Source organism: Larimichthys crocea, chromosome XV (genome assembly GCF_000972845.2).
Source record: "Larimichthys crocea isolate SSNF chromosome XV, L_crocea_2.0, whole genome shotgun sequence".
Lineage (NCBI taxonomy): Eukaryota > Metazoa > Chordata > Actinopteri > Sciaenidae > Larimichthys > Larimichthys crocea.
The window spans coordinates 16,447,792-16,466,051 of NC_040025.1; the positions used below are offsets into that span (position 1 = coordinate 16,447,792).

At 43.5% G+C, this 18,260-nt stretch overlaps 1 protein-coding gene across 3 annotated transcripts in view; it reads right to left on the minus strand.

Moving 5' to 3' along the window:
• The window catches only part of znf385a (zinc finger protein 385A), a 59,027-nt gene that overhangs the window by 20,058 nt on the left and 20,709 nt on the right, over positions 1 to 18,260 (minus strand). For 2 of the 3 annotated variants that reach the window (XM_027288785.1, XM_027288786.1), the window contains exon 2: positions 5,604 to 5,755. In XM_027288785.1, coding sequence (XP_027144586.1) covers positions 5,604 to 5,755 — 152 coding nt within the window. Of the gene's footprint in view, positions 1 to 2,540; positions 3,118 to 5,603; positions 5,756 to 18,260 lie in introns of those variants that run through there. The other variant, XM_027288787.1, reaches the window with a different exon arrangement.

Below are 18,260 nucleotides of genomic sequence, written 5' to 3' on the forward strand. Positions count from 1 at the left end.
GATGTCCCAGTGCTACAAGTCGACAGGCCAGTCCATCATCATGATGTAAGGAGTGCTATACCTTGGATAGTACAGGCCAGTCTGGAGTAGAGAGGCTAAATGACGACATGAATGAGTGGATAAAGAACACAGAAAGTTTTTGCAGCCTCTGTCTAGTGTTTACTGTATGTCTGTGTTTGTGTTCAGCAAACAGTGGTCAGTGTTGACAGTGTGTTGCTACAACGGAGACACTGTTGCATCCTACCCAAGATTGGGCTTCTTATACAGACCAAGTTGTAGCTTCATATTGTCCCTGTGCTAATTGTTTCAGCTGGGATGTCCATCATCTATGTGGTGTTAAGCACCTCATATAAATTTAACTGGTTCACTTTAGCAGCTCTCGATGTGTCAGTGGCTAAGCCGTCCACTTAAACTCTGTCCCAGACACAAAAGACCCTGCCTGTATGGATATAAAAGGGCTCCATTCCAATTATTTATCTATGTTTGAAGTTGAATTTATCTAGCTATCATTGTGCATTGACCTCATCATTAGTCTGGAGTCAGTGGCTGGTGTGGATTTCCACAACAGACAATTGTCTGGCACTATGTCCACAGCTGAAGCAGGCAAATTTCATAGGATGATGTGGCACTGTATGGGTACGCAAAAGGAATGAAAAGAAACAAAAGTCCAGGCCTGAAGAATAAAAATGGATATGATGCTGTGCGCTTTGAATTTGTACGGCAGTGAGGGAATGTTCCAGAGAGTCCTCCAAGTCTGATGCAAGCCTGTTGGTTTGGAGAGCCCGCCAGACACTAAATTACTCAATTTGGCTCATCACCACTTTTAATTTGGCTAATCACAGAAGTTTGCCTTCAGCTTGCACAGTCTCATGTGATACACACATGGCTCAAGGGCCTGGCCTATGGAGTGACAGAGAAAGAAAAGAGCAGCTAAAATGAATTCTTCTCATAAGTCAAACGCAGACAATTTGAATTTCTGCACTGTGCTTGTTACTTGGCAACTCCAAAGAAACAGGATAAACACAGAAAGAAACAAAGAAATGGGGAGGAGGCCCAAGACATTTAGCTGGGTGAGAGAACAGTGGAGAAACACAGCATTTGGAGGAGTGAGTGAGTGGGAGAGAAAGATGAATTGGGACAGATAGAAAGAAAGGAGGGAGAGAAATGGGAAAGAGCCCAGAAAGAGGCCCATGCCGGACATCCTCACATAGCACATTCTTATCTCACTTGGCTCTCTTTCCCATGCTTCATGTTCTATGACTCCAAACAGCCTAAAGTACTGCGGCTGCTTCTGTGAATTCAAATGGATAGAAGTAGTACTCAGTACTCTATACTGAGCGTAGACGTTGGTGGGTGTCTGAGCAACTGCACAAATAGCTCAGTAGTGACTGCATTAGCCAGCTGAAGACGACAAAGAAACCAGCTTCTTTATCAAATCTTCCGTCCTCCAGATGTTACCCCAACTTCCACATTACAAGAAAACAGAAGAGTTGGGTGTTAAACATTAAATGTGGGTGTCCATGCTGTGACCCTTTACCACCCCTATCAGGAAAGTTTAACAAGAGCTGAGCAGGCTTGGTGGAGTCACTGTACACATGAATCATGGGTTTCTCCCCAGCCAGCCAGTTCAGTACTCTGGGTGTGGGTCAGCTACGATCCATCCAGTTGATTCAGCTGTTAAAAACACGATCCGGCTGCCAACAAGCCTTTTTGGAAAGCAGCTCACATGGCCTCTTACTCATATTCTCTCCAAAACATGTCCTCATGAAATCAGAGCAGAGCTTTGTGATGTAACTAAAGACGGATTTTCCAAAACTTAGTTGGTCACTTTGACTAATTCTGGGAAAATCAGCTATTTTATTTTTAACTCTCTGTGTTGCCATAATAAGTAGTTTATGATTAGATCCATTTGAACTCCAAAATCTAATTAGAAAATAATCAGTGAGTTTTGGAAACTTTCACGTCAGTTTTAGTCCAGAGCTGTTTGAATGTGGTGACAGCTGTGGTAGATGTAAGTAAACCACAGAGACCATTGACTTTAGCGTCACTCAGCGGTCATGTCAACAGCTCCACGGGGCCTTAAGATCCACACACTCTAATGCCTTTTGTTAACACAGAGCTTCTTCTGTGGAGAAACAAGCCCAAAGAGCAACCGAGCATCTCCCTGGCACTTCACATTGGCATGCATCTAAACCCACTAACATCCTCGTTTGTGGTCTTTATTTGACTTTCTTTTTCTTTCACTCCCTTATCCCCACTCTTTATTTTTCAGTCTTTCATCCTTCTTTGGTTCTGTTCCCTTCTTCGAGTGTGTTTGATCAGTTCCCTGCAACAAAATGTTTGGAAGGTTTCAATTCCAGCAATGAGGAATGCAATGCTCTGTGACTCGGTGGGACCACTCTGGCAGTCACAGTAGTGTGCACTGTGCCAGATAGAAACAGCCTTTGAAGCAAGTTCAACTGTGCCCAGTTGAGCCCAGATTAAAGTACGGCTGGGTGAAAAACAAAAATACAGCAAGAAGCTCCAAGCAAGGTACTCACCTTCTTCTCCTCTGCGTCTGTAGAAGCTTGGAGCTGCATTTGTCCTCCTTTGTGTGTGCTGCTGGCCGCAGTGTGTGTTTGGGTCTCAGCATGTGTGAGACTGAAAGAGTGTGGTGCACCTTCCTCGCTCATTCAGCCTCCTAGTTGGTTGTCAATGCTGAATACAAACTAACTCACAAAAAATAGGGCTTGTGCCTAGTGATGCATTGCCAGCAAAGAGTTCTTTGTTTTTCTTCTTTTGGCACGGTTCTCTTTGAAATTCTGTAAGAGAATAAGTAACTGTATACTGTGAGGATTTTTCAAAAAAAAAAAATCTCCTGTTTGCCTTACTGTCTCTTTTTTTTTCACTGACACATCACCTTACAAGTGCCTGTCCCTTTTGTTCAGCCTACCTCTCCTCTACTCTCATCTGCTTTCTCTCTCTCTGCCTCACGCTACCCTGTAGTGCGTTTCCTTCACTCTGCTTCCAGTTTTCCCCTCCCCTTCTCGCTCTTTCTCTCTCTCTGTCTCTCGCTCTCTCTGTCTTCATGCATACCCGATCTGTCCAGATGCAGCCAGGATTGTGTGTCCCACTCTCCTCCTGCTCTACCCCCCCGTCCCTCCTCCCCAAGTTCACACCATCTATCAAATGTCATCATCAGCCACTGGAGCTTTTTTCCCCGACCCACCAACGAAACCACACATGAATACACACACCCACACAATACTCTTCTTGTGATGCCTTTCAGCCTGACATAGTACATATACTACTACTCATATCTGATAAAGCCCCACGAGGAACTGGATAAAACATCCTCTAAATGGCTACTATTTTGATCGATCAGTCTCATTCAGTCTGAAAACTTCAGGCAACAGGTATCTAGTGCTGGAATAAAAGTGTTGTAATGGAGGACTAATGCAGTTGGAGAGTTGTTTGCGAAGAGAGTGCAAAAAAGAAAAGAAAAAGAGAGATGAAAGGAGGACGGACAGCAGGTGAGATTCAACAAGTCTGCACACAGCTTTGCATGATTAGACACCTTCATCAAAAAGTCCTGACTTTGCACTCTGTGCAAGTCCACACCAGGGCAGGCAGCTCGGCTCGGAGGTGTGTGTGTGTGAGCGTCCATCTATATCAGGGCCAGCTGCTGCAGCTAAATAATTCAGCCTCGTCACTGTCTAGAAGCACATTGGGCCAGGCAGGCAGGTAGAGGACAAATCACATTAGAGCACCATTAAAGCTGTATATGGCTTAAGGAGAAACCATTCTTCTACTATGGGGCTAATAACCCTCAATGTGAGTCTCATTAGGATTGTACAAACTGAGCACAGATCACTTATTAAGGGAGAACGATAGAATAACTAGCTGGCAGCCAAGTGCAGGGACATTTCTCAGTGTTATTGCTCCTATAATGCTGTGTCTTCATTGACGTATTAGGCATATCATATTCATCAGTGTGTTGGTGCAGACGTATACCATTTAAAACACTCGGAACGGTAACTTTAATGTGAAATAATCCCAGTTCACCCTCTATTCATACAGTTATATGAAAGGCATGAGACCCAAGCAGAATCACTGTCTGAATGTGTAAATATCCTGCTGTCTGAAAGCCCAACAAGCCATAAAGTCATATAAACAGAGCTACAAACACTCAACTATCTACTCTAGGTTGTCCTGTATAAATTTGCTCAACTGCATAAACACTAAATTAAACATAAAACCATCCCTAGGCAAGCTAAGGGCCAGGACTTCAGGAAACATCAGGACAGAACCTTCATTAGCTGCAACCAAAGTTCTATTTTTTATTCATGCATTTTTACACATGAAAAATGCATTCCCAAAGCTCTTCTTTTAGACCTTTCAGTTAAATATCAAGTGTATCAGGGTGACCGTGTCAACCAATTGTTTCTCCGTTTAATGCAATGCAGTAAAAGCATTTACTGCCCATGTGTATGTGCCAGTATGCAGTGGAGCTATAAGGTCAAAATGTCCTCCAAGCTTCTCCTATGGCCCCATCTCCTGGCCACAAAGCTGTAAAACACCACTGGGCTGGCTCGCCGTCATCAGCAGCAACAGCTATTAACATTCACAGCATCCCTCTGGACCTTCAGAAGCAGTTAACGTTCTGAAGAAGAGAAGATTCAGAGGGGAGCAGCGAGACAGAATGAAGAAAGAGCAAGCAAGAGTGATTTCAAGCCTGTGCTAGCAGAGTGGAAACTGAGTGCCTGCATCATTTCAGTATCTCCATTAATCCATGTCTGCTGCGTGCACTGCAGCTTTAACGTCAGTGAGACCGCTTCCACTTATGACATGGCCCATGGAGGGCTATTAAAATGACTGTATCATTAAAATGTGTTTAACAGCGTCTGGCCTCATGTTACTATCCCTGCAGTACCATATGTGGTCAAAGCACGTGCCAGATAATATCCAATTAGTGACAGGAGATTGCCGTGTCGCCCCTTCTTAAAAACTACAGCCAAATATACCAGGCTGACACATGCAGAGAATAACTCTGTTTGCAGACATGGTACAAGAATAGCATTGTCCCACATACAGTACAGACAAAGTTCACTTATTTTACATATTGCTGACGAGAAATGTGTTGACATTCCCTAATGGAGTCTGGAGGAGCGGGCGGCACATTATGCTGAGTTGGTGAAATGCTAAATGTCTCTACGGTCTAATCTAAATGATAAGATGTTAGTGGGCCTGGGGAAACAGGAAGATCCCTCTCCGTTAAAATAAACACCACATCAAACAAACTGTGGTGTTTGAAGTGCACAGCTATAAAGATGGCCTTAGAGCTGCTCTTTAATGTAGCCCTTTGAGTTAAGGAATGAGACAGAGTGTGTGTACAAGAAATAGAGTGTTATGAATGACCTGCTTCTACTACAGTAAGGCCTATTTAATGCACTGATGTGGGTAAAGTAGACAAACTTAGTTAGTTAAAGTTAAAGTTAAAGATGGTAACATTTTGTTTTGTATTTTGGAGAAATAGGCCCCTCTTGTGTGTTTTCCTTATTGTGAATCAGAAGACTGCAGATTGCAGCATGTGTGCGTTTGTTTGAGTCTATACCAACTCTCACCGTATTGAAGTTGTGGAAGAGGCTCATGCTGTGCGGAGGAGGGGGAGTCTCCATGGGGAACTGGAGGAAGGGTTTCATGTCCAGATGTGGCTGGATCATAGTTGGGGTCCGCAAGAATGTCGGCACCGCTGCCCCGGCCCGGTTTATGCCTCCTACAGACAGAAAAAGACATAGATAGATAAATATACATTCAATATTCTTATAACACTTGAAGATAATTACTGGCAATACATGTTTCTGGTAATAAACTTCAATAAAAGTCTAAAATAAGAATAGAGACTGAGAAAAAAGATTGCACGCTGTTGTTTCCTGCTATGTGCTATCCAGAAAGCACAAAGAACCATAATTGCACTGCAAAGCAATTATTTCTCTGCAGACAAAGCAAAACTATGTGGCACCCCAGTGGAACACACAATCTTGAAAGTGAGAAAAAGCAGCATTTGAGCTGTGAAGGACGCTTGAATGATTGCTGTGGACAGGCGTTCTGGTTCTCCTGACAAGTTGACAAGACCGAAGCGCCAGAGTGCAGCAGCACTGATGCACACAAATGCTGTGATACTGAGAATTTTGTGGGCTTTGTAGAATTCACATCAGCGAAAGCATTTCATTATACTTAAAACATTCACATCAAATGAAGCAGGAATGCCATGGAGAAGAAAGTAATATGCCACAGCGTCGGTGGGGGATTCCTCTTATCCACCTGCCAGCCAGTGTTCTCCTCTCTTCTCCTGGGAGAAATCTGCACCTTGATGATAATGAGTTTCATCTCAGCATGCGTTGCTTTGTGTCATCCTGACTCGTGCACTAGAGTTGGATCACTTGATTGTGTCTAATTATGGAATAACTGAATCAGAGACTCCTCTGCTCACGTCTGACACATGCTCCCTGGCTTTGACTGAATCCAACATGCTGTTTGAGTATATTTTCACAGGAGTTAAAAAACACTTGAAACCGACTGCAAGGGTACCCTCCATGTATACACACATATGCACACACACACTATGTCAGTGTTTAACTGTCTTATAAAAGCATGTGAGGCTGTCATAGTGATACACAGCTCCTCATTCTCGTCATTGCTCCCATCTGCCTTCTCTTCCTCTCCTCCTTATCCCCCGTCGTCTCCTCTTTAACCTCTGTCAAGGATGATAGTGATGTGGCCCACACAGCAAAACTCAGCCTCAGCAAGCTCTTAGATTAAGCCTCTTAATATCTGCAACTAGATTTCTGTGGCTTTCAAATCCCCCCCCCCTCCCAAGACTTAAAGCTCTGCTGCTCTCCTCTTTGGGATTGCTTTAAGCTACTCTCTCGCTACGTTACTCGCTGTCCCTCACTCTACTTCCTTCTGCTGTTCGTTTTTACCTGCCTCCCCACTTTCACATGGTAATTTGTGCATTATTTGACACCTCTGCATTTTCATCAAGCTTTATGTCAACTGAATATCAGAGGAAATACTATGGCTGCCGCATTGGAGGACTATGGTGTTAGCAGATGCACTCTCTATAGTTTGGATTAGAGAGAGCAGGAGAAAGAGAGGGAGACTTTGTTAGACTGAGTGAAAGTGCTGTCTCAGCTGAAGCTCAGCTGCCTTCTCCTGCACATCTGTGGGCCTCGAGGTGGAGATGACTGCATCGTTATATCTAGTTGGGCATGTAAGTTTCTTCTGCTGAACAAACCACAAATATACTCATCCACACACACACAAGTATGAATGCACAAATCCATACTCACACACGCAACACATTCTTACAGCACAGGAAACAAGTCTTTGGTCTTGTGTCTGTTACAGCTGGTGGAATGTCTCATCATGACAGGCTGACTCCGCACGTTTAAACTCTTCACTATCATGCAAAAACGGTTTTGCTACATTTCAGGATAAAAACTATAAAAAAGTAATGTGTGTTTATCCAAATTAGAAATTATTTATAAGTATGCACAGTCACAAATTTCTCAAGTACAAGCATCCAGTGTGTTAAGCTGAGCTCCTCCTAGATGCTGTTTGTTGTGATGAGAGAGGATAGGAAGGTCCTGTGGCTGCTCTCTCTTCCACCTCTATCTCGATGACTGATGAAGTCAGCTCCTCCTCTGGGCCTGCACCAGTAACAATCTGACTAAAACGCTGTCTCTTGACTACATTTATCATGACACTACACAGCATGTTGATACATGGCCTGTGTTCGTGTCTGTGACTCTTTGTGTAAGCATCTGTGCGTGTGTGTTTTAGTTGGAAGGAGCGGCACTGTTAGCTGAAGTTGCACAGTAGTAATGTTTGCGGCTCCCTAGTGAGTCTGCACTTGAACATGAAGACTGTTACTGGCAGTGGGTCAGCCAGCTTCTGGCAGGCAGACAAACACAGAGATTGGCTGACCTGGGAACAGAACGTGTCTGCAGCAGCAGGAGGAGCTGAAATCCAACAAAGTGAATGGAGCCGAGGACCAGAAAGCAGAGAGAGGAGCAGTCGTCCTTGGAGCAAAGACAGAGCTTGAGCCATTGGGGACGCTGTGTGTGTAGGTGTGTGTGTTTGTCGGTGTGCATAAATCAGACTGTGGTTGCTTTCTTCTCCCCCTGTATAATTACCCCATTAATTTAAACCTCTCCCCTCCTTACAGGGTAAATCAACCAAATCACTGTGTGGTGCAGGAGTGTGCCTGTGTGACCTGCGCATGTTTTTGTGCATACAGTATATATGTTTGTATTGTATGTGTGAAGATAAGTCAGTGTTTGTATGTGGTCTCACCAGGCTCTGCTGTGCACGTTGATGCAATCTTGCATTAGAGCCAGAGCAAATTAAATGATAAATCAAATAAAGTGTTTCTTGTTTGAAAAAAAAAAAAGTCTTTTGTAACAACAGAACATGACACAATAATACCACAGCCAGTGTTCATACTACATCGCTAATATACTTAAACTATGTGTACAACTGTAACAGTACCGCTAAATGGATTCATTGATTCTTCAACGGGTAATTTAATTATTCAACAGCAATTTAAATAATTGACTATAGGGAAAAATGCCAAACATTCAAAATTATTTGGAGACATAACCTTTGGCTTTTGGAAATTTATGATGCTGCATTATTTTATGGCATTTTATGGACTAACTGATTACTGATTAACTGAGAAAATCAAAACCTTTATGTGCAGAAAACAGTTAATTACCGTATGTAGAAGTAGAAGAAGGATAAAACAGTGTCTTTACTCTGTGTATTACCATATTCCTTCTCTCTGCTCTCCCAGTCTGTGTGAATGTCTGTGTGAGGCAGAGTGACTGACAGGCCAGTCTGGAAGAGCTGAAAGGACTCGGACAGTGATTTGGATGTTGTTAAACTCTCTGACATGCCTGGAATCCTACTAGGCTTGCAGGGGCCATAATCAGAGCTCTTAAACAGCCTGCGGGATAACGCCGCAGGGCTTGGAGCTGCAGCCAGTGGCTTTTATGGTTCTATCTTTGTGAGGACCATTTTGAGTTATGGACCTATGGGACAGTTTTGGTAAGAACTGTAATATAGGTTTGGATTTTGGTTAGAGTTAGGGTTTGGGTTAGTTGTAATGAGCTGTACTGAGGGCCAGGGAATGCATATTAATGAAGGTCCTCCCAAGTATTTATATATGTGTGTGTGTCCAAGAAGCCCACACTGAGACAGACTAAGACTATCTGCAGGTGGAGGCAGAGGAGAAAGAGTTAAAGATGGAAACTGGTGCAGTATAGATAAATAGGGAGTAGGGGGAATGAGAAGGAGGTTAAGAATTAGAGAGCAGGCAGAAGACAGATCAAAGGCGAGAGCAGATGATTCTCCTATTTGGAATAATTTGCCAGCCTGCATGGCCCTGATAAATCTGCTATTGGCCACATCCCCGCCTCCACTGGGGAAATACATATACACATAAATCAGTGCTTCCCAATACTATTTCTATGTGACTCATTTTATTTCATAACTTTATGTGTGTGTGTGTGTTCTGGTTTGAACAAGTGGAGTACAAATAACAGATAGAGGCTCGTAGCATTTTCATATGGTTACTGCCTGTGTTTTGTGTTTCCTGTGTCTGTTTCCCACCTCATGCAATAATTATGATTTGATGCAGTGATGATGGTGAAAACAAAAGCTCAGAAGCTATTCCAAACTGAGACAACCAGATAATAAATAAAACTAAATCAATAAATCAAATGAGAGTGTTTTGTATCATAAAATATTCTTTTATGTACAGTTAGTATGCTCATGCACGATAATGTTCACAGTTCACACACTTCAATGTCTAGAAACTGAAGCTGATAGAGGAAGAATCTTAAAAAAAGAAAATCACCATTGGGTGTTTTCCCTCATCTATGCTGCAAGACAAAAAGCTGTTTCCAGAATCTAGGCTAAAAGAATCTTTTCATGTCTTGAGATTATCTAACAGGCTGTGTATGTTGTGTCACACTGTGTTCAGCCTTCTTTCCCATGGGCGTTGGATGCATTCAGGAGAGAACAATGGGAGCGGGTAATTGGCACCAGGCATGCTGGACAGGCACAGATGTGCCAGGGTCCTTGGCAGCAGAGGCAGAGAGAAGGAGGTGGTAACAGTCAGGCTGCCAACTTGCCTTTCTGCCGAGCCGTGAAGCGGGCACCTGTCCTCCACATGGCGCAGAGGAGAGGGAAAGATTAGGACTATAAACTCAGTTTATAATCAGTACTGTTGATATGTTTGATGTTGGAATATATTACAAATCGGAGCGTTAATAGGATTCAGATAGCTTCTGATAACACAAGATCTGACAGGGATTAACATAATAAAGTGACAGATCAGAATTTTTTTTGGCATCTCTCTATGCAGCATTCATACTTTACTTTATCGACCTAGTGTGTGTGGCGCATTGAGACTAACTGCTGGCTCTAAATCTTGGGAAAACCTGCCCTTGGCTTATGTATGCATTATTGAGAGAACTCTGAGTCAGTAAAATGATTTAAAGAGACCGGGGGCTGCACTGGGAGCTTTCTCAACATAACCCCCAACATAGTCTCCCTCATCAAACCTCTTTTTTTCTCTCTCTATCTCCCTCTCTCTCACCCATGCGTACACTACACCAGACTCCTAGTGTAAAAACACCATTAGCAGCTCTTCAGACCCAGTCTGACAGTTCAGAGGATAGTGGCTGTCTGCACATTGACTAACTCATGGAAAAGATATGAACTGGGGTTGCCAGACTATTTCATAATCACTGGGGATGAAAATTCTCATGACCTAAATATGACTGGCATATTATTATTTCCGTGTTTATGGTCAGGCAAAGATTTTTCATTTAGGTCCCTGCTGGTCCACTGTTTCATATAGGTTGCAGTGTTTGATGGATGGCTGGCCATCTGTCTGTCTGTACCTGTTTCTCTTACCATCTCTCTCTCATCCCTAACTCTCATTAACCCCTTCCCTCCCCTATGATCAGCTCAGTGTGTTTTCTGTGCTGTACACAGCTGTGCCCAGGCCTACAGGAATAGCCAATTCATTTCAGCAATGGAGGGAGCAAGATAGAGTGCAGACACACAGGGTACAAAAAGGAGAAACAGAATGAAAATTCGACCCTGTTCCATTCAGTATTCCCATCCAGTCTCAGGACCAGCAGGACAGTGTGCCTTTTGGCACAAAAGAATCACAGGTTTGGCCAAAAGCCGCACTTAAGTGTGCAAAGAATAAAATATACTCAGGTTACATACAAATGCATGAACACACACCAAAGACATATATGCACGTGAATTAATTCACTTTTTCTCTAACACACACTTCCACCTCAATGCGCCAACTTTTCCACATATACTGTAGAGGATTATCTGGCTAGACCCATGAAAGACAAAATTCCTCTGACTCACATGTCTCGCTGCCTTTATAACCGTGTCCATCATTAAAGCAGCTAACTCTGTTTTAAGTTTGCCTTCACACATCCATGTACACACACATTCATTTTAAGCACAGGATCAGCCTGATGCCTCACCTGTCACCTCGGGAATCTGCAGCACACTACGCTGCGCAGGTCATTAGCTTTGAGTATTTGTCTGCCGGCTGTATCCTGTGCTGCTTACCCTCCTGGATGCTCCCTTCACAGACAGCTGTGGCAGCAACAGCACCCTTCCTCCAGATAGCCGTCTCAGCCTCTCCTTCGAATGAATTATGGACTCACAGCCCCTGACTCACAGGTAGTGATACGCTTCATCTGAGGAAGCACTGAGTGCAACAAGGCTCAGTGCTGGGAGACACACCGTAAAGCTTTCCACCTTCATGCCAAGCATGCAAACCCCCTCCACCCCCCCTAAAACCTGAGCAGGTATGACTGTAAACAACCACAAGAGTGTGCTGGTGAGCCCCTCTGTAAACATCAAAGCAACCACATCAAGTTCCTATTTTAGAGCTTGCAAATGATGAGGAAATGTAAAAAAAAAAAAAAAAAAAAATCCCACATGTTCAAATCAAACTTTATCTTCCCAATCTTTTCTAATCATGGTATGCTAATTTCTATCTCCCTATGAAGGTTAATACATGCACACAGGATGGGTGGATGCAGATAAAGATCTGTTTGATTTGCTGCCTGGAACTGCTGGTGTTATGCCATGCTTTAAAGGGGGGATTATGCAGGGGAAAGCTGGGAAAGCAGAAACTTGTTTCATGCCTCAAATGCGAGTTGGCCTCTGTGTCCATTCGTGTTGCATGTAAGGTATTTGTGTGTGTGCGTAAGTCACGTAGTGTAAACGGGTTAAGAGAGCTCAGTTACTGTGAAATGATGCATGACTTCAGCACAGTGCTAAGTATTAGTCAGAACATGTCTTAATCCAAAGATACGCACTGCAGTCATGAAAACACACACACACGCACTCACAAAACTTCAAATGACCCTATGCAGCGCCAAATATGATGGGTTATATAAATGGCTTACAAATGAATACAGGCTTTGTTTCAGTTTTTTTTTTTTTTTTTTAGTTTGCGTCAGTATAGCCTAACTGCAACATGTTTGTGTCTATGTACATTTTTCTGCATCAGTAGGAGGGTGTTAAACTTTCCCCTCTAATTGTAGGTCTTTCAGATTTTTACCCAACCTACCAATTTAGAGAACAGCAATTTAGCTAATTTCATTGTACTGTAAGGTACAAGTCAAGTACGGACTGTGTGTGGTGTTATGCTCTAAAAGACGAACGAGCAGCAACAACATGAAGGTCCAACAAAGTTAAAAGAGCTTCCAATAAGCGATCAAAGCTTCCGAAACGGCAAGTCTTACCCGCATATTTTACATTTTTAGGTGAAAGGACTACCAAGTGTGAGTTTGTCTTCCCCCTCCTGTCCTTCTACAACACACACACACACACATACACAGCAGAAACTCAATCTGTTGCCCTTTGCAATCTGATCAGACAACTTAATTCTACACAGGTCCAAGAGCAGCTTCCCTTCCAAAATATTATCACATATAAGAAATAACATCAGACACACACCAGCCCTTCAAATAAAACATACACACTACAGAAAGATAAGGCAGAGTAAACCCTCCAGCCTCTCCAAAAGGGGAGTATTGTGGATAATGACAGAGTGGATGGTGTGGTAATGACACCTTAGTGAGATAATATGACAGTGGAAGGCCCTAAAAAAGCCCCCCAAAAGATCCTACCTTGAACTCTCCTAAGTAGCTGAATCAAGACTGGGAGGATTTAATTGCCAGTCTGTCTCTTTGGTAGACACAGAGGAGTTCACTGGGGATTCCAAGAGAGACGGAGAGAAGAAAGATGCAAGCTAAGGGAGGAGGTATGATGCAAAAATAATGAGATGAAATGAGGGTAAAGACAGCCTGCCTCTGTGATACCCCTGCCTACCTTACCTGTCAACCCTCAGCTCCACAATTCACAGCGTCTAGAATACACACCAGCACATGTGCTTGAGCCACATAAGCAGATGCACACCCCTTTAATCCTTCAGATAAATCTCCTGCTGGCTCCTCGTCCGGCAGCAACTGAACTTTTGGATCCTGTTGGCTTTTGTTACTTGTAGGGTTGAGGGATTGTGTGCTGGTATGACACACAAACACAGAGACGCGCCTGCACGCTGGCATGCACATACATGCACACAAATCTAGTGGGCTGATCTCTCTAGAGTAGGCTGCGACCTTCCTGGTTCATACTGTAGATATGTTGTAACGCTGCGATCAGTTCTGCAAAGCCAAATCCTGTGACTCAGTAATTTCATTTTTTTTTTTGACACTCTATATCTATCTATCCATCCAAGGGCAGTAAAGGTGGTCTGGTAAAATGATATAGCTCTATTCCTTCCCACATGACTGATATCCTGTTTGTCTCTGGTTCCACCTTAAATCAATGACAGCTCTGATAATGATGATACTTGGGGAGAGTAGCCCCATGTTGGGCTTCATGTTGCAACTTGCACCAACCCATTCAGGACAGGATTAATGAACGTAATGAAAATGTGTCTGAATTGGCCTCAGTCACATTACATTCCCAAGTGATATTTATCTCTATGTACCACCTCTCGTGATGAAAGCATATAATTAAGTTTGAACTACAGCGTAGGCACAAAATGATTTTGCAGTGCAAGGCTCAGCTTGTGTGCAGTCTATGTGTGTGTGTGTGTGTGGTGACGGGGAGTGTTTGTGCTGTTTTGAGGTCAGTAATGACAGACAAATAGCTGTCAGGCCTAATGGGAGGGGACAGCCAGGGATGATGGGAACACAGAGAGAACAGTGCAGCGCAGCTCAACACAGTCCGACTGTGGAGACAAGGCATGTAGCGCTGGTACAGTGTTCACACAGAGCGAGGGTCACAATGAGAGCACCAAACAAACACACACCCCTGTGTTGTTACCCTTGTCAAGACACTGGCTTACATTCATATATCATACCATATCTTAGCACTTACCCTGACCCAAATGATTACATATCTACCTATAATCTATCTAATCTTGGTCTGGACCCTTTAAAAAAATATTCTAACCAATAATTTGAGTAGCACATACATCAGCTGTACAAGGCAGGAAAGTGGATGGTTGCTGTAGTGTTGAGTGGTATGAGAAGTTTCTGTGGACCTTTGATGCTTTCTGTTGTGACTCACTGTAACATTGCAACTGTGAATTTAAGCCGACAATATAAGCTGCCACCTTCAGAGAAGGAGCAAGTGACAGGAGCAAAGTATTTGAGGCTCCAAAGATGTCTTCATGACAACGGAGACAGCAGAGGTTAAAAAAGGGCTACACACAGACAAATGAACAACAGAAAAACACTGTTCATCATGTGTATAATGTTACATGTAAGTGTGTTTTGGTCTACCATAACCATCCTAATTATGTTAAGCCTAGCAACTTGTTTCAATGACCACACCTTAATAGAGAATAAACTGACTCACTTTATCATCCAGTGACTACAGCGAACAGACAAACAGCTTCACCGCAGATTCCATATTCCTCCCCTTTATCTCCCTTGTCCTCTTTTAAATTCCCTGCTGTCTCTGTCTTTCGTTCTCAGGTTTCTATCTTTTTATGTATTTTCCTTTTGTGATGAATGCTCCTCCCTTGGCCGGGGGCCAGTCAGGTTTGTAAGATGATCACAGAGTTGTCCAGTGGAGATGTGTCTGAATGTCGCCTGCTGTAGGCAATGTCTGAGTCAGTGATGGATGGACTGTTGGAATGCTGTGGAGGTGGAACCGGAGCATCGCTTTGTTGTGTCTATTGAAAGACAGCGATCCACTGCAGAGAAGAGAGATTAGACTTATGGCACAGGTAAAAAGGGGGAGGGAAGTGCTATCTGTATATCAGTGCACTGCAACAGGAACAGAGGGATACAAAAGATGGAGAGAACCCTAGAAAAAGAAGGAGAGAGGAAAAGAAAGAGGACAAGGTGACATTCTGAGTCTGAGAAGCCGGCACACCGGAACATGTACCCACTCTGCCTCTCCCCCTCTCTCCACCTGTCCTCTGTTGTCCGTTGTTTTCCTCCCTGCAGCCTGTTCAGATCTGCTCCCACTTGTTCCCTACCACCCAGCCCCCACCTAAACCCACATTTCTTTCTCATCTCCTCCCCTTCTTCCCTTGTTCATGACGGTGGTCACACACCCAGGTGGAACAATAGTCAGTGACTTTATTCCCATGCACCTCCCAGAAACCAGTGCCCTCAGGTAAGGAATTCTATCACTTAGCCACAAACAGGTGGATCAACCCAAATACACTTCGGAGGACAACAACAAAAGGCAGCAGATTCTCTCTGAGATTAGACCCCCAGCTCTAAGGAAAAAGAAAAGGTGGAGGCATGATGGGGCTGTTGAAAGGGATGAGATGTGGGGGTGTAAAAAAAAAAAATATATATATATATATATATGCCTGTGCTCTTTGAAGAGCAAGAGCCATAATGTACCCCTGCCCAGTGTTTGCCAGTCCATTTCATTGACTTCCACTCCCCAAGGAGGGTAGAGGGCAATATGCTATCAGACTAATAGAGTGGGGGAGGAGACTTTATGTGGTCGACGGCCACTGCTTTCATTTCAGCCCTGCAGTGTATTGTCTATGAATATGGAGTAGCCCAACAAACGAGCGTGTCCTTTAACACCATGCTCTCTGTTCATCTCTGGGCAATACAGCCACAGCCCAATCTCTTTAAGTGCTGGGGGGGGGGGCTCGTCTGTAATGTCACTTGTCATTGGTGTGACCACAAATGACACTTTTGTTTAAATCAGCATCCATCACCTCCCCCCTATTAAGAATTGCAGGCAGCTGGGGAGGTGTGCACGCTCTGAGAATCAGGCCAAGCCAGCGAAAATCTTTAAAGGTTAAAACAGCATCTGAAATTTTAAACGCTGAGCTGAAATTGTTCACCAACATATTGTAATTGAGACTTTGTAAGTAAAACCCACACAAAAGTCCCCCCATGGATGCTAATTCCCTTGGCATAGCTCATTATATGAAAATGGGAAACCTCCTTGAACCAGACCTGAGCTCATTTGTCAAACTAGAGAGCAATGTTTTCCCTCTCTTGTCTCATACCTAGAAGCTAAGTCGAGAGCAAGCTTTATGCTTTTTCATGCCACCTCCCACACCTTCAAGTTCAACTGAGGCGTATTCAGCATATTTTTACATGATAGTAGGTGATGCATTATTCAGTGAGCTCTGGTTGATCTTGGCTGTAATAAATCTCTGGTCTATAGACATGTGGACATAAACCTGCACGCAAACTTGCATTTTCCAGTGTTGTGTGTTCCAGTGCATGATGAATAAAGAGGAAGTGAGCATCTATGAATCATCCCCCCAGTGGAGAGACCGTAAACAAAGAGGAGTATGGATGAAAGGAGTGCTGCGCTTTTGAAAAGCTATCTGAAGCAGCATGGTAATGAAAGTAATGAGGATATCATACACTGAATGTGGTGCAGTATGCTTGTTAAATGTGACATCTGAATTACATCACAGGTATCAACCCTGTGAAGCAAAACACTACTGAAACAAATATTCTGTCATCTGGCTGGGCATTACCTCAGTTCACACATTTCAGAGCACATGGTCACATCAAAACCTACAACAAGGGTAATGGTGATGGGCAACACCGGTCCCCAACTGAAGGGTCATGGGTTCACATATCTTCAAAGAGACTTAAAGGGCAAATCAGTTGACTTGTCACAGCGAGTACTACTCCTGTCTGTGACTGTGAAAACAGTCTTCTGGTAGGAGTCTTTTTGGGGTTGGAGACATTTTTAATCATTATTAGAGTCTGGACCATGGACTTTGAAATACCTTGGTGTATAGAAGACTGGTAGGGTCAAATGAAAGGATGATTGTGATGCATTATGGGAAAAATATGTTGTTGGACTCATACTATCAATAAAACTTCAAGATACTGAACTTAAAGCAGTAGTTTGGCATTTTAGAAAATGCACTTTTAAGTGTTTAAGTGTTTACAGACTCACAGTAAATACAGTATTTATAGTAAGTGTGTCCCAGCAGGGGAATAAATAATAGTTCCTACTATTAAATTCTAAAATTCTTATGCAGGAGTGTTCTAACTGGTTTGTGTGCATTTACAGAGGAGGGTTGGGGCAAGAGAGCGACAGAGATTGAAAAGAGAGTGCTGACTTGGCATAATCTCTTTTTGATTGTCGGATAATTCAGGGAGTCTCCTCCTCACACCCATCACACCACCAGCACCTCTATCTGGTATCGCATTGGAGGAAAAAGGGAGGACGGGTAGAAGAGAGGGAAAACAGACCAGGAGTATTTCCTGAGAGAGCAGAGAGGAAGAGGGAGCTCAACGCCGCGGCTTAGGTGCTGCTTGCCTTACCAGCCCGGGCCTCATTGTTATTATGATTTATTTTTTAATGAGCAGCACTGCCCTCCCCTCTGCCATACAAAGGCCTGATTGAATCTGGCGTTCCATTAGCATGTTAAAGAGGCCCAGCTTCATCTGTGAGCCGCTGACTGACAGTGGATATCATCTCTGTAATTGCTCTGTATACTGGAGCCAGAGAGAGAGACAGAGAGAGGGAGAAACTGTAGAGGAAGGGGAGAGTTGAGGAAAGATAGAGAGGGAGGGATTAGGATTTAAAAAGGGGGGATGCTAGAAAGAGGGGGAGAACTGATGAGAGGAGCTGGTGGATCGAGCTACATCTCTGTATATCTCAATTTGGTATGGTAGGGACCCCATGCAGAGAGCTGGGAATAG